This window comes from Trichechus manatus, unplaced genomic scaffold (assembly GCF_000243295.1).
Source record: "Trichechus manatus latirostris isolate Lorelei unplaced genomic scaffold, TriManLat1.0 scaffold00225, whole genome shotgun sequence".
Lineage (NCBI taxonomy): Eukaryota > Metazoa > Chordata > Mammalia > Sirenia > Trichechidae > Trichechus > Trichechus manatus.
Genome location: NW_004444161.1, coordinates 3,222,932 through 3,249,114, shown reverse-complemented (window position 1 = coordinate 3,249,114; position 26,183 = coordinate 3,222,932). Strand labels below are relative to the sequence as shown.

At 36.6% G+C, this 26,183-nt stretch overlaps 1 protein-coding gene across 1 annotated transcript in view; it reads left to right on the top strand.

Annotated features, from left to right (window-relative positions):
- The window catches only part of GLRA3 (glycine receptor alpha 3), a 237,902-nt gene that overhangs the window by 53,016 nt on the left and 158,703 nt on the right, over positions 1-26,183 (top strand). Inside the window, exons 2-3 of the mRNA XM_023742918.1 lie at positions 16,422-16,549; positions 25,205-25,289. Of these exons, the coding sequence (XP_023598686.1) occupies positions 16,422-16,549; positions 25,205-25,289 (213 nt within the window). The remainder of the gene's footprint in view (positions 1-16,421; positions 16,550-25,204; positions 25,290-26,183) is intronic.

The following is a 26,183-nucleotide window of genomic DNA, read 5'->3' as shown; positions in this document are numbered from 1 at the left end:
TGCCTTTTCTTCCACTGGAAAGTCATCTGGTGTTTTATTTTGGACGCCTACTGGAACCTGTAAATGTTTTGATATTGTCTGCTGTCTTCAGGGCATTCAGTAGTTATTTTTCTCATTTATTGATTGTAGATTTGTTTGTTTCGTCCTTTTTTTAATTTGGCTATGTTTGAGCAGGTGGGCTGTGTGTTCTTTGTTGTTTGCTCGTCTGTGGGCAAGATACTTTTCACCTTCTTCTCCAATTGGCAGGGTCTGTCACTCAGATATGGTACAGCAGGGCAGGTCTAGCTGAAGAGGAGTTGCTAGGATGGGTTGTTTGTGGCACTTACTACAACCACCAGGGCGAGTCAGTAATCAGTGCAGGGCATGTTCTGGTAGGCCGTGCCTGTGCTGCTTGGTGGTGTGATGTTAAGCGCATCGTGCAGATAGGCAGGATGAAGGGGGGAGACTGTGATGTGTGGAGCTAAGATGGGTATGGGACAGAGGAGGGAGGAACAGGAGCCAAAAACATACAAACAAACAAACAAAAAAGAGTGCTAGGGGAGCTTGCCATTGGAGTGGAGAGATAAGAGACTATGGAATGGAAAAAAACAAGAAGGGGAAGAAGAAGATAAAAAAAGAAAAGAATGAATAAATAAAAATTAGAAAGAAAAAAGAACAGTGAAGCTCCCAGGTATCCCACTGGTGTGGCTACAAGGTCTAGGATAGTTGTTCCCAGGTGTTGAAGTACAGCCTGGCTAGAATGGGTAGAAGTATTCAGTGCCAGGTATTCAGAGGACAGGAAGAGAAGGAAGGTATAGATGAGAAACTGACTAATGAAGAAAGACAAAAAGGGAAAAAGAGGGAAAAAGAAGCAAAACAAATTAAAAAAAAAAAGAACAAGAAATGTCCCCCCAAAAAACAGGAAAAGAAAACCACGAAAAAAGAAATGTCCTCAGGATGCCTCGAGCATCTGACCAAGATGAGGGGTAGGTGCCAAGCTGCGTAGCACTGCCCGGCCAGAACAAGCTCCCAACTCAAGAAAAGAAAAAGAAAACAAACAAACATTTCAAAACAAGCAAACAAAAAAAAGCCTGAGGATCCCACCAGCACGGCAGCACAGACAGGAAAGCAGTTCCACACTCGAATGGAGCTCCACAGCCCCTTAGGAAGAAGGAGTGATGGTGCCCAGAGCCAGGTATTTGAGCGAAAGGAGGGGGAGGTAGTGAGAGGTAAGGAAGAAATCAAAAGAAGCGGATAAAAGCAACACCAGCAGCCAACAAATGGCACTCAGGGAATTGGCCAGTGCGGGCAGGTGGAATCCAAGCAGCCGGTGCTTCCCGGTCAAGAAACTGTGGCTGCAGGAACCAGAGGAGGCCGAGTGGGGGTGAAGAAGGGTAGGGGGTGGGAAAACGTATATCTCTGTTTACAGGTTGTTCTGTCTCCTGCTGGAAGCTCCGTGAAGCTGCATTCTCGAACCCCCTGTTCGCTGGTCTCAGATAGGAGTCCAAGATGGAGGATCCATGCTGCGTTAGCTGATAGGGGACCTCTGCATGAATCTCTCCTCGCTCTCCATTCTCTGTCAGTTTCTCACTCCATTTGGTACTTGGCTGAGTTGTTTTTCTCTTCAATTGATGTTTTAGGGTTTCAGGATTGCTGTTTTCTCTGGCTTAGTTTTTTGGATCTTTGCTGTGGAGGGACAGCATAGTGCTTCTGCCTAAAGCGCCATATTGCTGGAAGTCCGGGAGTGGCTTCAGTTTTGAATTAAGAGGGTGTCCAAGGACCATAGTCTCAGGGGTTTCTCCAGTCTCTGTTAGAGCACTAAGTCTGGTCTTTTTTGTGATTTTGAATTTTGGTCTGCATCTTTTCTCCTCTTCTGTCTGGGATCCTCTATTCTGATCACTGTCACAGCAGTCAGTGGTGGTAGCCAGGCACCATCTAGTTCTTCTGGGATCAGGATGGTGGAGGCTGTGGTTGATGTGGTCCGTTAGTTCTTTGGACTAATATTTTCCTTGTGTCTTTGGTTTTCTTCATTCTCCTTTGCTCTGAACATAATGGGACCAGTATGTCTTTTAGATGGATGCTCACAAGCTTTTACAACTTCAAATGCTATTCACCAAAGTAGGATGAAGGACTTTTTCTTTATGAATTGTGTTAAGCCAGTTAACCTAGATATCCCCTGAGACCATCGTCCCCAGTCCTCAGCCCCAGTAACTCTGTCCCTCAAGGTGTGTGAATGTGTCTAGGAGGCTTTTATGGCTTTGCCTTGGTCAAATTCTGCTGACTTCCCCTATATTGTATGTTGTCTTTGCTTTCACCAAAGTTAACATTTTTCTTCTAATTTAGTCAGTGATTTCCCCTCCACACTGGTCCCCTCCCTTGTAACCATCAAAGATTTTTTTTCTGTGTGTAAATCTTTTCTTGGATTTTTATAATAATGGTCTCATACTTTATTTGTCCTTTTGCAATTGATTTATTTCACTCAGCATAATGCCCTCCAGATTCACCCATGTTGTGAGATGTTTCACAGATTCATCATTATTCTTTATCATTTCGTAGTATTCTATTGTGCGTAAGTACCATAATTTGTTTATCCATTCATCTGTTGATGGACATTTAGGTTGTTTCCGTCTCTTCGCTATTGTGAATAATGCTGTAATGAACATGGGTGCGCATATGTCTATTCGTGCGATGACTCTTATTTCTCTAGGATATATTCTTAGGAGTGGGATTGCTGGATCTTATAGTATTTCTATTTGTAGCTTTTTAAGGAGGTGCCATATTGTTTTCCATAGTGGTTGTACCATTTTACATTCAGTCCAGCAGTGTATAAGAGTTCAAATCTTACCACAACATCTCCAACACTCGTTATTTTCAGTTCTTTTTTGATTACTGCCAGTAATTTCTGGGTAAGATGGTGTCTTAGGTATCTAGTGCTGCTATAACAAAAGTACCACAACTTGATGGCTTCAATAAACAGAAATTTATTCTCTCACAGTCTAGGAGGCTAGAAGTCCAAATTCAGGGTGCCAGCTCCAGAGGAATGTTTTCTCTTTTGGCTCTGGAGGATGGTCCTTGTCACCAATCTTCCCCTGGTTTAGGAGCTTCTCAGGCACAGCGACCCTGGGTTTAAAGGACACACTCTGCTCCTGGCGCTGCTTTTTTGGTGGTATGAACTCCCGATGTCTCTCTGCTCACTTCTCTTTTATATCTCAAAAGAGATTGGCTTAAGACACTACCTAAGCTTATAGAATGAGTCCTGCCTCATTAACATAACTGCCTCTAATCCTGCCTCATCAACGTCATAGAGGTAGGATTTACAACACATAGGAAAATCACATCAGATGACAAAATGGTGGACAATCACACAATAGTATGATACATGGCCTGGCAGTGTTGGCACATATTTTTGGGGGACACAAGTCAATCTATAACAGGTAGTATCTCATTGTAGTTTTAATTTGCATTTCTCTACTGGCTGAAGCAAAGATGTCACTTTGAGGACTAAGGTGCACCTGACCCAAGCCATGATATTTTCAATCACCTCATATGCATGTGAAAGCTGGACAATGAATAAGGAAGACTGATGCCTTTGAATTATGGTGTTGGCTTAAAATATTGAATATGTCATGGACTGCCAGTAGAACAAACAAATCTGTCTTAGAGGAAGTACAGCCAGAATGCTCCTTAGAAGCAAGGATGGTGAGACTAAATCTCACATAATTTTGACATGTTATCAGTAGGAATTAGTCCCTGGAGAAAGACACCATGCTTGGTAAACAAGAGGGTCAGCCAAAAAGAGGAAGATCCTCAGTGAGATGGATTGACACAGTGGCTGAAACAATAGGCTACAGACAGCAACAATTATGAGGATGGCGCTGGACTAGGCAGTGTTTCGTTCTGTTATACATAGTGTCACTTTGAGTCGCAGCTGCCTCAAGGGCACAAAACAACAACAATGGCTAATGCTTGAGAGCATTTCCTCATGTGTCTGTTAGCTGCAAGAATGTCTTCTTTGGTGAAGTGTCCATATCTTAGCCCAATTTTTAATTGGATTGTCTTTTTGTTATAGAAGTTTTGAATTATTCTGTATATTTCGGAGATTAGACCCTTGTCGGATATGTCACAGCTAAAAATTATTTCCCACTCTGTAGATTCTCATTTTAGTCTTTTGGTGAAGTCTTCTGAAGGGCGTGTTTAATTTTTAGGAGCTCCCAGATGTATAGCTTATCTTCTGGTGTTTGTGCATTGTTAGTTATGGTTTATATTCTATTTATGCCATTGTCTCTATTTTTTCTTCCATGATCTTTATTGTTTTAGGTTTTATATTTAGGTTTTGGCTCATTTTGAGTTAGTTTTTGTGTATGATGTGAGGAATGGGTCCTGTTTCATTTTTTTACAGATGGACATCCAGTTTTGCCAGCACTATTCATTAAAAAAAAAATTGTTTTAACATCAGGCCACAGGCTGAATCTAGGATGCAGGATCATATAAGCGAGATACCAACGGAGGAAATGAACTCTCAAGGACTATCCAAAACCAAAACAATTACAACAGGGAACCAAAGAGGTTAATCTGTAAAGGACAACAACATCAGAATTATAAAAGAGGGAATAGACCATGTAGGTATAGAACCTTCTAATGGAGAGGACGGCAAGGTGATATCAGGTAATAATAGACAGGTTCAAACCTAGAAGATAAGGGCAAATTTCAAAATAACCACAAAGAAAGTTAACAAACTTACTCATCAAAATAAAGAAGAAAAACATATAGTATCAGTAAAAACAAGATCTACAAAAATAAAATAAATGAAAAAAATCCACAAACAAAAGGATTTCAGCACGGGAGAGTAAAAGGAACAAAAACAAGTCAGCACCACAGAAAAAAGCACTACAAAATGACAGCAATGAACTCACACCTATCAATAATTACACTGAATGTAAATGGCCTAAATGCACCCATAAAGAGGTGGAGAGTGACAGAATGGATAAAAAAAAAACAGGATACATCAATATGCTGTCTACAAAAGACACACCTTAGAAACAAAGAAGTAAATTTATTAAAAATCAAAGAATGGAAAAAAAAAATCCAGCAAACATCTACCAAAAAAGAGCAAGTGACAATAATAATCTCAGATAAAGTAAACTTTAAAACAAAATCCACCATAAAAGACAAAGAAGGACACTATATAATGATTGAGGGGATGATCCATCATGAAGGCATAACCATAATAAACATCTATGCACCCAGTGACAGGGCTCCAAAATACATAAAACAAAATCTAACAGTACTGAAAACAGTTCCACAATAATAGTAGGAGACTTCAACACACCACTTCAGTAAAGGACAGAACATCTAGAAAGAAACTCAACAAAGATACAGAAGACCTAAAGGGCACAATCAGCCAACTTGACCTCATAGATATATATAGAACACTACACCCAACAGCTGCAAGGTACACATTCTTTTCCAATGCACATGGAACATTCTCTAGAATAGACCACATCTTAGGCCTCAGAGCAATCCTCAACAAGATCAAAAATGCTGAGATCATCCAAAGTATCTTCTCTGATCACAATGCCATGAAGGTAGAAATTAACAACAGAAGAGCAAGGAAAAAAATCAATTACATGGAAACTGCATAACACTCTGCTTACAAACCACTGGGTCATAGAAGAAATCAGAGATGGAATCAAAAAAATTCCTAGGATCAAATGAGAATGAAAACACATCATATCAAAACCTTTTGGACACAGCAAAGGTAGTCCTTAGAGGACAATGTACAGCAATAGATATACACATCAAAAAAGAAAGAAGGGACAAAATCAAAACATTAACTACAGAACTCAAACAAATAGAAAAAGAGCAGCAAAAAAAGACCACAGTTTAGAAGAAAGGAAATAATGAAGAGCAGAGCAGAAATAAATGAAACAAAGAATAGAAAAACAGTAGAAAGAATCAACAAAACCAGAAGTTGGTTCTTTGAAAGGAGCAACAAAATCGACAAACCACTGGCCAGACTGACAAAAGAAAAACAGGAGAGGATGCAAATAACCCAAATAAGAAATGAAATGGGGGACGTTACAACAGACCCAACTGAAATAAAAAAGATCATAACAGACTACTATGAAAAAGTATACTCCAACAAATTTGAAAACCTAAGGAAATGGAGAAATTTCTAGAAACACCCTACCTACGCAAGCTAACACAAAGTGATGTTGAAAATCAGAACAGACCCATAAGAAGAGAAGCATGTTTCGGTGTGTACATTTTCACCACAATAAAAATTAAATAAATGAAGAAAAGATTATTTTTACCCCATTTAATGGACTTTGGTCCTTTGTCAAAGATCAACTGACCACAGGTGGATGGATTAACATCTGGGTTCTCTATTCTGTTCTATTGGTCTGTGTGTCTGTTGTTGTACAAATACCAGGCTGTTTTGACTATTTGGCTGGATAGTAGGTTTTAAGATCAGGTAGTGTGAGGCCTCCTAGTTTGTTCTTTTTCTTCAGTGGTGCTTTGCTTATCCGGGGCCTCTTTCCATTCCATATAACGTTGGTGATTAGTTTTTCCATCTTGTTAAAGAATGTGTTGGTATTTGGATTGGAATTGCATTTTATCTGTAGGTTGCTTTGGGAAGAATTGACATTTTCACAGTGTTGAGTCTTCCTATCCCTGAGCATGGTATGCTTTTCCATTTACGTAGGTCTCTTTTGGTTTTTTGTAGTAGTGTTTTGTAATTTTCTTTGTGTAGGTCTTTTACATCCCTAGTTAGATTTATTCCTAAGTATTTTATCTTCTTAGGGGAACTTAAAAATGGTATTGTTTTCCTGATTTCCTTTCCATAGTTCTCTTTGTTGGTGTACAGGAATCCAATTGTTTTTTGTATGTTGATCTTATATCCTGCTACTCTGCTAAATTTTCTATTAGTTCCAGTAGTTTTCTAGTGGTATCTTTGGAGTTCTCTATGATTAGAATCATATCATCTGCCAATAGGGATCATTTTACTTCTTCCTTTCCAATTTGGATGCCCTTTGTTTTTCTTGCCTTATTGCTTGAGCTAGGAATTCCAGCACAGTGTTAAATAGGAGCAGTGATGAAGGGCATCCTTGCCTTGTTCCCATTCTCATAGTGAATGCTTTCAGCCTCCCTCTGTTGAGAATGATGTTGGCTGTTGGCTTTGCATAAATGCCCTTTACTATATTGAGGAATTTCATTTCTATTCCTATTTTATTGAGAGTTTTTATCAGGAATGGGTGTTGGAGTTTGTCAAATGCTGTTCTACATAGATAGAGATGGTAATGTGAGTCTTCCTTTTTTTGTTTTATTTATGTGGTGGATTTTCTAATGTTGAACCATTCTTGGATACCTGATATGAATCCAACTTGATTAAGGTGTATAATTTGTTTGATATGATGTTGAATTCTATTGGCTAGAATTTTGTTGAGAATTTTTGCATGTATATTCATGAGAGATTGGTTTGTTATTTTCTTTTTTGGTGTCTTTGCCTGGCTTTGGTATCAGGGTTATTCTGGCTTCATAGAATGAATTTGGGAGTATTCCTTCCTTTTCTATGCTTTGAAATAGTTTGAGTAGTACTGGTATGAGCTCCTCTTGGAATGTTTGGTAGAATTCTTCAGTGAAGCTGTCCCAGCGAGAATTTTTTTTGTTGGGAGGTTTGTTTTATTATTATTATTATTATTATTACCTCTTCAATCTCTTCTCTTGTTATGGATCTGTTCAGATTTTCTACTTCAGCTTGTGTTAGTTTAGGTAGGTAGTGTTTTTCTAGAAATGTATCCATTTTCTCTAGGCTCTCAAATTTCTTGTAGCACAATTTTTCATAGTATTCTGTTATGATCCTTTTTATTTCAGTTGGGTCTCTTGTAATGTCCCCAATCTCATTTCTAACATGGATTATTTGCTTCCTCTCCTGTTTTCTCTTTTGTCAGTTTGGCCATTTGTTTGTGGATTTTGTTGATATTTTCGAAGAACCAACTTTTGGTCTTGTTGATTCTTTCTATTGTTTTTCTGTTCTCTATTTCATTTATTTATGCTCTAATCTTATTATGTCCTTTCTTCTGGTGCCTGTGAGCCTCTTTTGCTGTGCTCTTTCTATTTGTTCTAGTCATAGAGCTAATATTTTGCTTTTGGCCAATTCTTCTATTTTGATGTGTGCATTTATTACTATAAATTCACCTCTGAGCACTGCCTTTGCTGAACCCTAAAGGCTTCAGTATTACGTGTTGTCATTCACATTTGATTCTAGGATTTTTTAAATTCCTTCTTTTGTTTCTTACCCAGTTGTTTTTAAGCAAGGTGTTATTCAGTTTCCATATATTTTATTTTTTCCTTGCTCTTCCTGTTACTTATATCTACTTTTATGGCATTGTGATCAGAGAGAATGCTCTGTATTATTTCGATGTTTTGCATTTTATTGAGGGTTGTTTTGTGGCCTAAAATGTGATGTGTTCTGAAGAATGTTCCATGTGTGTTGGAAAAGAATGTATAGTTTTCTGCTGTTGAGTGGAGTGTTCTATATAAATCTATGAGGTCAAGTTGGTTGATTGTTGCCCTTATACCTTCTGTGTCTTTGTTGATTTTCTTTCTAGATGCCCTGTCCTTTACAGAGAGTGGTGTGTTGAAGTCTCCTACTATTATTGTGGAACTGTCTGTTTATCTTTTCAGTGCTGTTACAGTTTGTTTTATGTATTTTAGATCCCTGTCATTAGATGTGTAGATATTTATTAAAGTTTTGTCTTCTTGATGGATTGTCCCTTTAATCATTATATAATGTCTTTCCTTGTCTTTTATGGATGAATTTGCCTTAAAGTCTAATTTATCTGTGATTAGTATTGCTACTCCTGCTCTTTTTTGGTTACTGTTTGTTTCATATATTTTTTCCATCCTTTGATTTTTAATGTATTTATGCCTTTGTGTCTAAGGTGTGTCTCTTGTAGGCAGCATGTTGATTAGTCATGATTTTTTTTTAAATTCATTCTGCCACTCTCTGTTTCTTTACTAGTGCATTTAAGCCATTTACATTCAGTGTTATTATTGACAGGCATGAGTTTATTGCCGACATATTATTGTGCTTTTTTTGGGGTTGCTGACATTTTCTTTGTTCCTCTTACTTTCCTGTGCTGAGTTCCTCTTTTTTGTGGATTTTCTTCTCTTTCATAACTATAGGTTTTGTGTTTATTGAATCTTTATATTTTTCTACCTTTTTATTTTGATGAGTAGGTTTTTTTTTTTTAACTTTCTTTGTGCTTACTTAGAAATTTACCCTGATCTTTCTAAGTTTGAGCCAGTATTTCATTACTTGATATTGCATTGACTTACTTTTCATTTGAGAGTTCTGTACCTACCCATTTATTCCCCCTTTTATTGTTTTGATGTTGTCATCGTTTATAAATTGTTTCCCTATGCTAAGTCTCTTAGCTTTGTTATATTATTAAGAGTTCCTTACCTAAATTGATATGTGGCTGATGCTGTCCTGTGTCCTTGACAATGGTTGTTATCCTATGTTGTTGGTTCTCTCATCATAGTTCTCCCTTTAATATTTCTTGTAAGTTTGTTTTGGTTTTTATGAATTCCTTTAATTTCTGCTTATCTGGAAATGTCCTAATTTTGCCATCATATTAAGGAGAGCTTTTCAGGATATATTATTCTTGGTTGGCATTTTTTTTCTTTCAAAATTGTATATATGTTATGCCATTTATTTCTTGTCTGCATAGTTTCTGCCAAGTATTCAGAGCTTAGTCTTATTGTTTCCTGTTTATAAGTTTTTCTGGAGCTACTGTCAGGATTTTTTTCTTTGTCTTTGGTACTGGCAAGTGTGATTATGATAGGTCTTGGTGAATTCTTTGGGGGTCTATCTTATATGGATTTCGTTGAGCTTTTTAGATGTTCAGCTTTCTGTTTTTCATATTTAAGAAGATTTCTGCCAGCAAATCTTCAACAATTCATCTGTGTTTTCCATTTTCTTCCCAAGTTCACACACAGATTTTTGCTCTTTGTTGTATCCCACTTAATTCTTAGATTTTCTTCATTTTTCTTTGTTCTTTTTTCTGACTTTTTTTTTTCCTAAAACAAAGTGGCATCCATATATTTGTCTTCAATCTCGTTGATTCTGTTTTCCATTGTTTCAGATTTGCTCTTAAGACCTTCTATTGAGCTGTCCATTTTTGAAATTTTGTTGTTTATCTTTTGGATTTCTAGTTGCTGTTTTTGTATGATTTCTAATTGGTTAGTCATTTTGACATTTTGTTATTGTATTATTTTCCTGAATTTTCTATTGCTTTGTCTGTGTTTTCCAGGATCTTGCTTATTTTTTCCCTTGGGTTATCTATGTTTTCCTTGATCCATTCCCTAATATTTGGAGAGCTCTAAATATTAGTCTTCTGTACTTTATATCAAGTAGTTCCACTGTCTTTTTTTTTCTACTGGAAGGTCATCTGATTCTGTATTTTGGTCACTTGCTGTAGTCATCTTGTCTTGCTTACATTTATGTTTGATATTGTCTGCTGTCTCTGAGACATTAAGGTATTATTTTCTTTATTGATTGTATATTTGTTTGTTTTGTCCTGCTTTTTTGTTTTGTTTTGTTTTGATAAGTCAGGGTGGTCAGGCCAAACATGCTTTGCTGCCTACTCATCTGTGGGACTATAGCTGTCATCACCTTGTCCAGGTAGGCAGGGCAGCAGCAGGCAGGGTGAGCCTGCTTTAAGGTACACTGGCTTGGTGAGGTGCATGAGGGTGAAATGGGCAGGTGCTGTCTGCCTCTTGATGTTGGTCCAGCAATGTGAGAGCATTCACAGCCCCTCGAAGATAAGCAGAGGTGTCAGACAGGAAGTGGTATGGGCTCATTTCCTATTGTTTAGTAGCTGGTCAACTGCTGGGAGAGGAAGTGTAGTGTGGGCTCAGTGAAGCAACAGACCTAAGTGCCAGGGACACTCTAGTCACAGTGGCACAGCAGGGGCCAGCATGAAGGGGGGGTGGCATATGGGGTGAGGTGAGGGCAGAAAGAAAATAAAAGAGAGAAAGGAATAAAAGTAGCCAGTGTGTGGCAGCAGGATGGGTCTTGGGACTGGTGGGAAGGGGGTAGAGGTTGCTTATGGGGCTAGGTGGGAGGTAGAAAGGAAAGAAAGAAAGAAAAAGTAAATAAAATAAAATAAATGCTGGCACAGTAGGAGCTGGCTTATGGGGGAGGTCTGGTTCACCAGTTGCACTCTATCTTCAATGGTGGGAGGTGGCAGGAAGGTGAGAAGACGGCCTACATGGGTAGGTGGGGGAGGAGGGAAGGAAAAAGAGAAAAGAAAAAAATGGCAGCACAGTGGTGGCCAGTGAGTGGGTGCAGGGCAAACTAGTGTATGGTGGGAGGGAGAGGAGCATGCCTTATGGGGCTAGGTGAAAGGTGGTAAGAAAAGAAAGGAAATAAAGAAAAAAAAAGACGGCGGCTGGGTAGGAGCCAGGAGGTGGGCTCAGGGCGAACCCAAGGTGGCAGCAGGCCAGTGGCTCTCTATTTGAATCTACACAGTGTGGCTCAGTGGGAAGGGGTAGAAATGGCATATGGGACTAGGTGGGAGAGAGAAACAAAAGGATGAAAGGGAAAAAAGAAAAACAGATAAAAAATAAAAAGATGCTGTGGCGGGAGCTAATGGGTGGGTGTGGGTGGGACTTGGGTGGCTGTGGACCAATGTTTCTCCAGTTTCAGTGGTGCTGTGCAGTCCAGCATGAAGGGGGGAAGTAGTGAAAATTTATGTTCTGTATACTTTACTGGTCTTAATGCAATGCTAGTAAGTTATATGAGAAGTCAAAATTCATTTTTTCAACATAGAATTTAATATCAACAGATATTTAAGTTCATTTTAACATGAGACAGGGCACATTTACATAACAAATGCACGCTAATATTATTGTTACTGAACTTTACTTGGTTTATAAAAACTTTCAAAACTCTTGTGTATTGTTTTTAAAATAACTTAATTATCTTTTACTTATGCTCCCACTATCCCAGCCAATGTGTATTTCATTTGTTTTCTCATTAATCAAATTAAAGTAGTGCTTATTAATTTTTACATGCCGTGTCAAAAGAACTGTAATTTCTTAAATATATTATACAACATTAACAATATAATATAGTTAATTTAGTATATATTAAATATATTAATATAACATTAATTTCATAGTTTTAATTTATGATAAAACATATTTCAGGATTAAAGAAAAGTATAATTTGATCTTTGACTATTAAATATACATAACACTTTTTAGGAAATTAGATAATGTTTATTAGATTACTTGCTATGAGATGATTTACCAATGATAATTTACCAATGATACATCTTCCATACTAGTTTATAATAGTGATAATAGCTGTTTTCCTTCTCACAGCTTATTTTAGTTACTAATAAAAAAAAAAAAATGCTGTGGAGTTGATTTCAACTCATAGCAACCCTATAGGACAGAGGAGAACTGCCTCTTAGGGTTTCCGAGGAGGAGCTGGTGGATTTGAACTGCCAATCTTTCTGTTAGCAGCAGAGGTCTTAACCACTGCACCACTAGGGCTAATTATATAATCATATAAACTATGCATATTTATATTCTTAGTTGAAACTATTTCAACAGTGGGTTGGTCATTAAAAATGTTAAACATGAGATATATATATATATATATATTTTACCCCTTTCTTTTTAAAACTTCCAAGCATGATGCCATGCTCCTTGGTAGGTATTAATAACGGTTGTTAAATAAATAAATGAATATGATTCTGCTCATAGAATTCTTGTCTTCTATAAAATGGATTTTTAAATATTTTTATCCCTGGTGAATCAGTATAATAATCCATGAATATCATATTTGGAATCAAACGTGTTTAGAAATAAGAACATATTTCAAACAGAATTTTAAAAGGAACTCTGTCAGATCAAATTTCAGGAAAACATGATTATTGTAATAGCTTAATTATGGTTTTGGTATGTATCGAAACAAATAAAATAAGGTTTAGAAATATTAATAACAATAAATTCTCTTGACACTACTACTCATTGCAGCTACCTCCCATTTCTTCTCTCTCTTTAAAGAAAAACTTCTTGAAAAGATCAAGAATTAATTTCTCTTGATGAAACAACAGAAATCTGATTTTATTGAACTGTTTAAAAAGAATATTTAAGATGCTGAGAACAATTAGTGCTTGGAGAATTAGGGTTAGGGCATTAGAATTTTAAGGTAGCCATTAGACATCAAGTTGAGAGGCTGAATTGGCAGTTGAATATAAACCAGAAACGCAAGTACAAATTTAGAGCCAGAGAAATTATTGGGGAATCATCAGCTTATAGATGGTGTAGATAGAAATTGCCTAGAAAAATGAGTGTAGAGAAGAGAGGAGCTTTTTCTATGTGTTTGGGATATTCCTGCATTTAAGATCCAGAAAATGAAGAGGAATTGGCAAAAGAGATTTAAATGAGTGAACAAGAGGTAGGAGAAGAACCAAGAAACCTATGTGGAGAAGACCACCTGAAGTTTATGAAGGGAATCACCAACCCTGTCAAATGCTGTTGAAATATAAATCAGATAAAGACTAATAAGAGACTATGGCAATGTGAAGGTCACTGGTGATGTTTACAAGAGCAGATTCAATGGAGTGGAAGGAATATATAAAGAATGAGAGGAGAGAAATTAAGGATAGCAAATACAGACTATTATTTCAAAGTAATTGACTAGAAAGGGAAACAGTATGGTAGCCATTGTTAGGTGCCATTGAGTCAGTTCCAACTCACAGTGACCCTATGTACAGTAGAACAAAACACTACCCTGTTCTTTGCCATCCTCATAATTGTTGTTATGCTTGAGCCCATTGTTGCAACCACCATGTTAATCCATCTCGTTGAAGGTCTTGCTCTTCTTCGCTGACCCTCTTCTTTACCAAGGATGATGTCCTTCTCCAGGGACTTGTCCCCCTGATAACATGTCCAAAGTATGTGAGACAAAGTCTAGCCGTCCTTGCTTCTAAGGAATATTCTGGCTGTACATCTTCCAAGGCAAATTTGTTCATTCTTTTGGCAGTCCATGGTATATTCAATATTCTTCGCCAACACCACAATTCCAAGGCATCAATTTTTCTTTAGTCTTCCTTATTCATTGTCCACCTTTCGAACGTATATAAGGAGATTGAAGACAGCATGGCTCGGGTCAGGTGCACCTTAGTCCTTAAAGTGACATATTTGCTTTTTTAACACTTTAAAGAGGTGTTTTGCAGCCGATTTGCCCACTGCAGCACATCGTTTATTGACTGCTGCTTCCATGGGTGTTGATTGTGGATCAAAATAAAATGAAATCCTTGACAACTTCAATCTTTTCCTGTTTATCATGATGTTGCTTATTGATCCAGTTGTGTGTATGGTAGCTGGATGGGATGATGTTATTCGAAGTGAATGAAGTTTTTAATATGTTTGTTTACTTATGGGTGTAATCAAGTAGAGAGAAAAAAAATTGATAATACAGAAGTGATATCCTTGATTATGTGGTGAATGGGATCCAGGGTATAATGTGTGGTGTTACCACTTCAGTATCCACAGTCATCTATTATTAAAACAAAACAAAACAGAAAGGGGATTGAAGAGTATTACTGGTTCACATCCAGGTAAACTGGTATATGTATATATATAGGTTTGAAAATGTAGAAGTTTATTTTGTGATGACTTAAAGGAGCAATTTGGCAAGGGAAAAAAAGGTTTAGAAGCGGCAGTGTGTACTTATGAGAACTCAAAAATTCCTGTAGGCCCTATGTTCTTGGACCATGGAAAACTGGACAAATGTTACTTAATTTTAAGAGGACAGCAAAAGTCACTTGATACCTGATGATAGAGGAAAAGTTCTGTAGAGTCATTAAGAATGTAGTAGCATTCCTTTTTCTTTTTTCTTTGCATTAAAATAAACTTTCCAGTTTCCACAGGTCATGTTGGAAGGGAGTGTAGTTGAGCAGTAATAATCAAAAAGAAAGGGTCACAAAAGACTCTTTGGTCATTCTGAAACAAACAGATCAAACAGAGGGGAAGCTTCTGTTTAGGGAGGCAGCAAGAATGACAGAGTGAAGGTCATTGTGCAAGTTAAGTGACTTACAGTGTCCATACCTACACAGAACTAGAGCAGGGCCATTGCTAATGGGTGCTGTTGGTTGCCATATTGAACTTTCAGAAATACCATTCTCGTATAGTCGCTGAGACTGGATTTTAGTTTGGCTTTCACTGTACATGAGTGTGGTAGACAATGGCAATGGTTTTAAGGTACATTCTCACTCCTCCACTAAAAATTCTGGCAGGAGAAAATGAGCAATTTAATAACTTGACTCTGCTGTGATCAGGGATGACCAAAAATCTCAGGGCTTGGCAAGCTCTGAGTTGAGTGGCAGAGCCAGGAAGCTGTGATGATCGACAGTCTCCAGGAAGGTAACTTCCCCTTGAACATGTCAGTTCCAAACACTGTGTGCACTCAGGAAATCTGCTTCACTTCTCTGAGCAGAGCTCTGTGGAGGAAAAGAATCATTTGATCCTGGCAGGCAGGCGCAGGCCATCTGTGGCACCATCCTATCTAAATAAGGAGCTAGACAGGGGTGCAATCACACTTACGGGCTTCTAGGATGAGCAGCTGTAGAAAAAGAAGAAATGTTTGAATGAGAAAATAACTCTTTATCTTTCTTGGGCACAGGCTCTTATCATATAATACCCAGGTGCACAGATTACGTTTATAGTAATATCTCAATCTTGACTTATAAATTCCAGGTCTGAACAAAATATCCTGTAGATTAGTGATACACATCAGTGAAAGCAGAATGAATTTAACTAATAAAGGAAGCACTATTACTTGAGAAAACAACACTGTTATTTGAGAATATTTGAACGTTAGTGTTACTTGAGAATTGATATGTAAGAAAATAACATAATATTATTGTTTAGCATATTGGACACTTCTGTCATTTTATTATGACACTTTATTATTATAAGAACAATTTGCAAAACTTGCAAGGTGATGTTTTTCCCTCAATGAAAGCTGTATGAATTGTATTTTATAGCTGAACTTTCGTATTTTCTTACACCTGAAACCCTAAGGATATTTTAGTTAAAACTGCAATCAGAAATCAAGGTTAGGTAAATATAGATTTTAAAAGCCTAACAAAGACTGACAAAATAATTTGGAAACAGCTTCTGTTTCCAGGTTTAATTCAAAATAGTTTCACTTCTGACAATTGGATCGAATACATGTGAAACATTATAAATACTTACTGTAAATGTATAAAAATTTGTCTTATATTAATATTTACTGTATGGTATTTAAAACTTTGTTTTTGATGGCATATTTGCTTAGCATTTCTGTTTTATATGCATAGGTAATGATTGATAGATTTTTTTTTTAAATCTATATTTTTTTTTCTCATTTGTAGTTTGGTTGCTACAAAGGAAACAGATAGTGCAAGATCTCGAAGTGCTCCAATGTCACCTTCTGACTTTCTTGATAAATTAATGGGGAGGACATCAGGATACGATGCAAGAATCAGACCCAATTTTAAAGGTAATTGTTTGGCTTAGTACCCAGACAAACTCAGCTTATATAGAGAATAATATCAAATCAGTTATTTGGAGGACAAATTTGGCCAATTCTTCCAAAATGTAGAGGGAAAGGACAAAGAAGTGAAAGGCACAAGGTGCATAGTGTTGGACACAGATGACAGAGGAAGAGATTGGATATTTTAGAAGAGAGTTGATTCAGAGAAATAACACAAAATGATGCCAGCATTACCAGCTTTATGCCTCTCTGAGTAGTTCTTGGGACGTTGACTCCCTTCTCCATGCAGTCCACACCTTAAAAGTCCATGCCGTTAAAGTAAATATGATTTTCCTCCCAGTCTCTTTGGTGTGATTAAATTTATTATCATGTTTATTCTGTGATATCATGTTAATGTGTCTTAAGAGAGAGTGAAAGAAAATTATTTTTATCTCCCCATCTTGAACTAGAGACTTTCATGTGTCTTTGGAAACTATAATCTAGTTTAACAGGTTGAATAGCAAAAAAGTATGTCCGTAAGAAGATAAACGTTATTTCACTAGAGTATTTTCCCATCTTTGTTGAAAATATACATACAGAACATACACCAATTTAATCATTTCTACATGTACAATGCAGTGACATTGGTTACATTGTTCCTGTTGTGCAACCGTTCTCATCCTCCTTTTCTGAATTGTTCCACCTCCGTTAACATAAACTCACTGCCACTCCCTGCACAGATGCCCTCCTCACCCTGATTGCTCTCTGGAACTCGGCTGAGGTTCATTTGCTGATGGAAACACCCTGTTCAGACTCTGACTTTTTATGCCAGGTCACCCCTCCCCAAGGATGTCATCCTTACCCTGCTCGGCTTCTGCCATCACATGTTGGGGTGTCCCCATGCATGAACACCCCCTCATCCCACTTGGACTCTGACTCCTCATGTCAAAGTGGCCCCATGTGACACACTCCTCACCCTTCTCTGGTTTTAACACCCCTCGCCACTGCTCCACTATGGGAACATCCTCCTCACCCTGACTCCAGCACCCGGTGCTATGTAGCCCTTCTCCACAGATGTCCTCCTCATCCTGCTCTGGTTTACCATACTCCCCGTACTCATTCCCACTATTTTACACTGCTCAGCTGAATCACTTTAAGACTGCATTTTCAGGAAAGAATGCAAAGGGAAGCATAAGAGGAAGAGGGAAGAATAAACAAGATCCTATTTTTTTGGTCATAATTTACAAACCTTTTAAAAATATCTAACAAATAATTTAAAAACTGTATTTAAAGTCATCAAATATGCTTTGTTTATTAAAACATAAAATAGCACTGCTCCTCATAACATGACTATACACACACACATACACATATGTGTGTGTATAAATTTTATCTAAAATAAAGACAAACATCTAGATTGAAATACTTTGAGATTTAATGCTTGAATTGCATTCTATGCCTATAAAAAATTGAGACTTTAATACAATATCACATTAAAAATTCCATTAGAGCCATTTTATTGAATACTTAGGTTATTGTTTGTTTTTTGCATAAGATGTGCCTGATGAATGGTTTTCCCCAATAAGGATAAGAATAATATTATTGCCAAGGCGTTGCATCGTACTTCGATATTTTTCCCTTCATTTCTTCATTTCTGAACTTAAAAACCATCTTCTATTTCTTTAAGGAACATCTAAAAGAAAAGATGCTGTGGAAAACATCTGCAACTACTGTCATTTGTTTTTTAGGCCAACGATGGCTCATGTAATGAACAATTTGAAAGAACAATTTGCCATATGGATGTTATAGCAGTCATTTGCTCTGTTGCTAAACATAGTAGTGTTTGGGGTAGATATAACAGCTTTTGCTTTGGCACAGAGAAGTAGCAGATTGGCCAAGGACTACTAAACAGGTGTTCTTTGTAATGGCAGTGAAAGATTTCCATTCTTCTCTGAGCTTCATTCTCTACAAAAGTTTAAAATTGTACATCAATAACTAAGAAAGAAAGACTACACCAAGATTGCTACCTTAACCTGACATGGAAATGTGAAGCGTAGAATACAATACTTTCCAAGCATTATGACGCTACACCCACTTAATTCTTCGTAAACCACCTCCACTGTCACTGTCGTCACTCAGATCTATTCTATCTTCCACTTGGATTACTACAATAAATGCCTATTTTCCCTGTCTCCAAGCTTTTGCCTCTCCTTTCAACTGTTCATATTGTCATGTTGGTTCACTTCTCTGCCACGATCAAGAATCAGTAATAACTCCCAAATGTTTGGTGTATGGATCCTACCATTTATCTTTCTTTCTGATGAAGAAGAGAATATGGACACAAATAAATGGTCACATGGGAACCAACTAGCATGTTTATATGCTCTAATATCTAGACATGGACCCCTGGTGGCATAGTGGTTAAGAGCTCGGCTGCTAACCAAAAGGTCAGCAGTTCAAATCCACCAGCCGCTCCTTGGAAACCCTTTGGGGCAGTTCTACTCTGTCTTATTGGGTCACTGTGAATCAGAATCCACTTGTCAGCAAAAGGTTTTTTTTTAAGTATCTCGACATTCAGTGTATCTGATAATAGGTGAATTAGAGAATATAGTTTAGACCTGAGACCTCTGGAGACCTTTTACTCCCACATAAATTTTAGACATTGAAATATTCTGCTATAAGAAAGAGTTTTCTGCATCTTTTCAGAGGCAGGTTGAACAGGGAGGGGTTGGACCCTGTTTCACATATTATGAAGCATCATAACAGAACTGTTAGTAAAAGCCTAAATTAGTCACTTCTCCTATGACCATCTCCCCTCTGTGGAGACCTGTGAGTGTTCCTCAACATGTTATTTTTCTTATTGAATCCATTGACCTTACTGCTCCAGCCTTTGGTCAAGTAGGGATGTCACTACCACATTTGAAGGAGGAAAAGGAAAATATCAGAGTCCTGCTTCTAACTTGACAAAATGGCTCTCTCCCCCAGTACCTTGGGTCCTTTCAGAACCTTTTTGGAGTCATTAGGATGTGCCACAGAGTGCCTGCCTAAGGGACACTGAAAAACATCAGGAAAGACATTACCAACATCAGGGCCTGATGCCTATGCTGAACTTTTACCTCTATTCCAGTTCTCAACAGTATTGTCCATAATTATGTGGATTATTGTTATTGTTGTTAGGTGCTGTCGAGTCACTTCCGACTCATAGTAAACCTATGCATAACAGAACGAAACGCTGCTTCGTCCTGCGCCAACCTCACAATCATTGTTATGCTTGAGCCCTTTGGTGCAGCCACCGTGTCAAGCCATCTCATAGAGGGTCTTCCTCTTTTTCGTTGATGCTCTACTTTACCAAGCATGATGCCCTTCTCCAGGGACTGGTCTCGCCTGATAACATGCCCAAAATACGTAAAACAAAGTGTCACCATCCTCACTTCCAAGGAGCACTCTGTATTTCTTCCAAGGCAGACTTGTTCATTCCTCTGGCAGTCCATGGTATATTCAGTATTCTTCATCAACATCATAATTCAAAGACATCAATCCTTCTTTTGTCTTCCTTATCCATTACCCAGCATTTGCATACCTATGAGGTGATTGAAAATATCATGGCTTGGATCAGGCCCACCTAAGTCCTCAAAGTGACATCTTTGCTTTTCAACATTTTAAAGACGCCTTTTGCAGCAGATTTGCCCAATGCAATGTGTTGTTTGAGTTCCTGACTGCTGCTTCCATGGGCATCGATTGTGGATCCAAGTAAAATGAAATCCTTGACAACGTCAATCTTTTCTCCATTTATCATGATGTTGCTCATTGGTCCAGTTGTGAGTATTTTTGTCTAAAAAATATGGATATTATACCTATGATTAATTCTTTAACTTAAGATTAAATTAAAATTAAAGAATTAGGACAAAAAAATACCATAGAAAGTTATGTGCCCTTTATTCAATGCCCAGGGAGAAGTTAAAGTCCAAATAATAAAGACCTTCCCCTTGCTAAATTCAAGTAAGAAAACAATCATCTCCCCATTGTTGTATTTATTCCAGTTTCGGCCAAAGCGATCACAATCAGTGGACACCTGCAATCCTTTAGTAGCAACTTCATTCTGGTCCATGTTCCCACACATGGATGTATCTCCATCAGTATTTTATTTGAAGGTGAATCAACTGAATACGAATTCTCTTGTGTTTCGCCTTTTCCAAAGGGTGGGAGTCAATAGAACTAAGCAGAATCTACCTCCAAACAAATGACATCCCTCAGATCCATATTGCTGTTGCCAGTGAAAGAAAACAGAGTTTTAGTGTTATCCAAAAAGAGTTTCAAAAAAAACAGGAAAACTAACCCAGGAAATATGAATGATTAGTTTTAGATTTCCAGGATGCCAGTCAGTCTGTGTATATTTTTAGATGTCATCGTCTTAGGCTTACATTCAGTTAAAAAAATTATATTCAGAGAGATAATTGTGACTTCATACACCCCTTAAAACAGAGATTAAAAAATCATGGAGTAAGATATTCCTGCTTTCTCCTTTCTTATATAGTGGCATACAAGACACCTCTATCATCTTACAAATTTTAGAAATGTGTAAATATTTAGAAATAACCAATGAAGATAAAAATTACCATTTGGTAATCACATAAGTATAACACCTTCAGGATTCAAGACTTATCTGAGGTTTTTTTATTCTCAAATATCTACCTGGTGTATTTAAACCAGTTTTATTTCTCTGTATGTTTGAATTTTATGTTTCAGACATTTTGATGCTCAACAAATTTTGAGTTCTTTTCAGCTCCATAGCCTCTTCTCAGTTTTAATAGCCCTGTTCATCAAATTTATAATAGGTGACTTAAAGTTAATAACCTTGCATTTTTGATGCTCTCAATCACTGTCTCCTCTAGTTCTTTGTCTCTAAGAAAAACACAATTTATTTTTAGCCTTATGGCAAAGTGGCCACAAATATTTCCTAGGCTCAAATTCCTTAGGTCAGGGGTTTGCAAACATTACAGTACAAATCATCTGTGGAGACTTTAAAAATGCTGAAGCCTTGGTTATACATCATAACAACAAAATAAGAAGGTGGGAATCAGAGATCAACATTTTTTAATGATACTTGGATAATTTCAATGTGCAACATAGAATTCATAGGCTTATGAATCCTAGAGTTTGTTTGTAAATATTTTATTCTCTACTTAATCCAGCAAAATAAATGACCAATTCAGAAAACGAGTAAAAATAACAAAGTGGTCAAGTAAATGGATATCGAAGTCTCAAATGCTGTTTTAAAATTTCTCAACTAATAAAATGCTTAAAAAAACTATAATAATTTTTCATAAATGTCTTGTGAGACAGTCCTATTATACAGTGCTAGTGAGAATATGAATAAATGTCTTGTGAGACAGTCCTATTATACAGTGCTAGTGAGAATATGAATAAGCATATAATTTCTTAAAAAATTTTGTTATGTCTATTGAGTATTTTTTTTAAAGTTCATATTTTTGGCCTAATAATTCTGCATTTATGTATCTGGGTGGTTTCCACATTTGAGCTGTTGTGAATAATTCTGTGATGAACATTGGTGTACAATAGTCATAAGGTAGAAACAACCTAAGTGAATGAATAAACAATGGAATATTATTCAGCCATAAAAAGGAATGAAATTCTAATGCATGCTACAGCATGGATGAACCTTGAAAACATTATGCTGAATGAAAGAAGTCAGTCAAAAAGGACAGACACTGGATGATTCCACTTATATGAGGTATCTAGAATAGGCAATTCATAGAGACAGAAAGTAGAATAATGGTTTCCAGGAGCTAGAGGGAGGGGAAATGGATAGTTACTGCTGAATGGATGTAGATTTTCTGTTCGTGATGATGAAAACATTTTAGAAATAGATGGTGGTGATGATTGCACAATACTGTGAATATAATTTATGCCAATGAATATAATTTAAAAATGGTTAAAATGACAAATTTATGTTACATGTATTTTACCACAATATTATAAAAATGTGAAAAGTTCTTCAATAAATATGATTGAACACTTTATGATATATTAAACAAAACAAAAAAGCTCTGGTTTGGAGTAAGTCTAAAAGAAGATAAAATTAACAGAACACCTTATGTGCTTGAACATACTGAATCATAATTTAGACATTTCAGAACTTGGGACTAAATTAATGATACATATAGAGAAAGCCAAGTAAAATATATAAAGCAATTATCTACCTCAAGAGAATTTTCTGTACAAGAGGAAAAGTAATCATAGTATATTATATAGCTTAGCTGAGAGTAATACTTACATTGTCATAATAAAGTAAAAATTGAATACTGACTTAACAAAAGTGACAGTTGAACTATATTGGGGTGATGGGAAGACAGAAAAAGGGCTGTGTCAGTAGGGGTGGGATGATGTGTGAAAGAAGGCTAAATCCTCATTTTCTGTTGTGGGCAGTCAGAACATGTGACTAGAAGTAGAACATCTAGAAGTAGAATATAAACATAGTATTTAAGGAAATCAAGGTAAATACCAAAAGAATATGTTGAATGAGTTGAAATGATCAACTCTAGAGAGGTGGAAATGGGGGTATAGGGAAAGGGGCCGCCATTTTTGTAGCAAATCTTGTAAAATCAATTTACTCCTAAATTACGTGCAAGTGAAAAACCAAATAAACAAAATTAATTAGGCTTAAATATCAGATATTATATATAGCTTTATCTGACTAAGGTATAGTTTAACTCAGGTAGGGTTATTTTAACCTCTACCACAAATATTGTGATATTTTTTAAAGTTGCTATAACACTAATAACAAAGTTTGTGGTAGGATAATGAAATCTTTGAATATCATATGAAGAAGATTGGGGAACAGCATCATACAGTTGAGAAAAAAATGATAGAATCAGAACAATGTTTCAAATTCTGACTGGGTTACTCACTAGCACATTATCTATCCTCTCTGGACCTTAATTCTATAATCTATAGAATGGTTGAAAACACTCACTCTCAGGGTTACTATGAATAAATGATATCTAGGAATCAGGTAGCACAGTACCTGGCATCAAGAAGTGCTTAACAATTTGCTGATTCCTGCTCCTCTTGCCCACTAGAAGACATTCTCCATGTTTCTTCTTCAATATGGTGTGCATATGTTTTAGACATTTGATAAAAGAGCGAATAAATGGGTCTCTTAGAATAAAATCTTGGTTTTATGATGAGTGCTAAATCAGGCATTTACAGGGGCTTCCAGAATGGCAGAATGAGGATGTTTGTAAATTCACTCCTTCATAACAGCAACAAAAACATGTCAAAGTTAACTTTTCCAGAACTCTGAAAATTAATAAAAAGCTTGCAAAAATATGAAGAGTTCTCATTCAAGAAATCTGCTGAATCTCAGTAGAACCAGTGGGTAATCTAACTTAGCCTACCACAGCATCCCATTCACCAGCTACACAGTAACTTCAAAAACTGGAAGCCTTGAAACTATGGAAGCTGTGAAAAACATCAGTTAGCAGCAACCAAAGGGGGCATATCATGTTAGAACTCTTCAAAAAGTCCCATCCCAAGTATTTTCATTCTTTGGCCCATTTAGTAGCTCCCTGGAAAAGCCCCATTCAAAGAGGGCTACGGTTATTTGACTTAACTCAGTGGAAAAAGCCCTATCCCCAGGGCATTTGTTGAAAATAATCAGCTACAATTGTTTAATATTGCAGCTACCTAAGCCTGTGATATCAGTTGAGGTAAACAAAAGCATGACGAAAAAGTTAAGAAGAAAAACTGAGGAATGAGATGTCCATAGGCAACTTTGAAAATCTCTGATATATTCTTGTGGATCTAGAAAGCCACACATGTGTTTAGGGCTTTCTACATGCCCAGTAATGATCTGAGAAGGGCCTCAATCTTTCACCTTGACTAACCTTCAAGCCATGCACAAGCAGGAAGTTAAGACTAAGGCAGAGTTGTAAACTGCCTGGGTGTTGAAGCCATGGCCCAACACACAAACGAAAACCAATTGGCAAAAGGCAGAAGACTTATTAGTTCAAAGAATTTAAAGAAATCTATGACCAATCATTAGCTGACCACTAAGCTAACTGAATAGAGGCTTTAGTGGCTTCACATTACAGGGAATTTACAGTGTTAGGACAGGTAAGTCACTAAACATAAAGACAACTCAACCAACTAGAATGAACAAACCATGAGTTGGAAAGGGGGAAATGCTTTCCAGTTACTATATTATATTACCTAGAGTTCTAGTTTTCAAGTACTCAAAGTATCCAGTTATAAGACATGCAAAAAAATGAAAAAGTATGACCCATGAGTCAGAGGAAAAAAAAGTCAATAGAAACTATCCTTGAAGGGGCTCGGATGTTGGGCTTACTAAAACGACACTTACAGAGTCATTAGAGATATCTAGATCAAGGAAACTGAAGCAAGAGAGCTTAAATGTCTACATATAATGGTCAGCATCAGTGTGCTAAGGAGATTATGAACCTTACAACTCACAATCCAAATTGTTGTCACTCATTGAAATGATTTAGATTTTTAGCATCTATGTATGTACGTGTAAAGCAATGTTCTTTTTTTCTATTTTAAATCAGCAACCAATACATGAATATAATGAGAATATGGAATTATTTGAAAATATCTTAAGTAAGTGTCTAAACAGCCCTTATGTTCTAATCTCTTTTTCAGGCCCTCCAGTTAATGTTACATGCAACATATTCATAAACAGCTTTGGCTCCATCGCAGAGACAACCATGGTAGGCATGCTTACTTTGTAAAAACTTTTACAGTGGATTTTATAATCACATTAATAGCAACTTCTCTGTTAATATTATGTGATTTAAGAGCAAAATAAATATAATGAGATTTTAAAACATGAAATTGGTGATATAGTTAAATTGCAATCAACTGCAGGTAATAATTTTCATTTAAAGATGGCATGTTAGAGAATACAGTAGTCCCCCCTTATCCACAGTTTCGCTTTCTGAGGTTTCAGTTACGGGTCAACCTCAGTCCACAAATGTTAAATAAGTACGTAGCGTCGTGAAATCTCCTGCCGTCCCTCTCCATCTCTCTCATAACTTTTATTACACTATATTGTTATAACTGTTCTATTTTATTATTAGTTATTGTTGTTAATCTCTTACTGAGCCTAACTTATAAATTCAACTTTGTTATAGGTATGTATGAATAGGAGAAAACAAAGTATATGTAAGATTTGGTACCATCCACAGTTGCAGGCATTCACAGGGGTCGTGGAGCATATCCCCTGCAGATAAGGGGGAAATGCTGTAAATGTTAGTGAAAACAAGATTGGGTCTTCCCAATTCAACAATCTAATATTAAAGCTCAAATTAAAATGTAACCAAATTAAAGATTTCTTTTCAGTGCTCTTTAATAAACAGACATAAGTTTATCAGTAAATAATTTTATGTTTAATTATTCTGTATACTTACCAATTTATTTGCATTATTTTAGGTATTCTGTTTTATTACCTTTCCAAAAGAGCATAGTAATTGTTTAAACATCATAAATAAAGATTTTGTTAATTGTAGTATATACCTTCATTTAACATTACTATGTAAAGGGGAATATTTTATCTATCAAGATATTAAAGCAAAAAAATTAAAACTATCATGACAGAGCAAATTCATTTTGTTTTGAATTT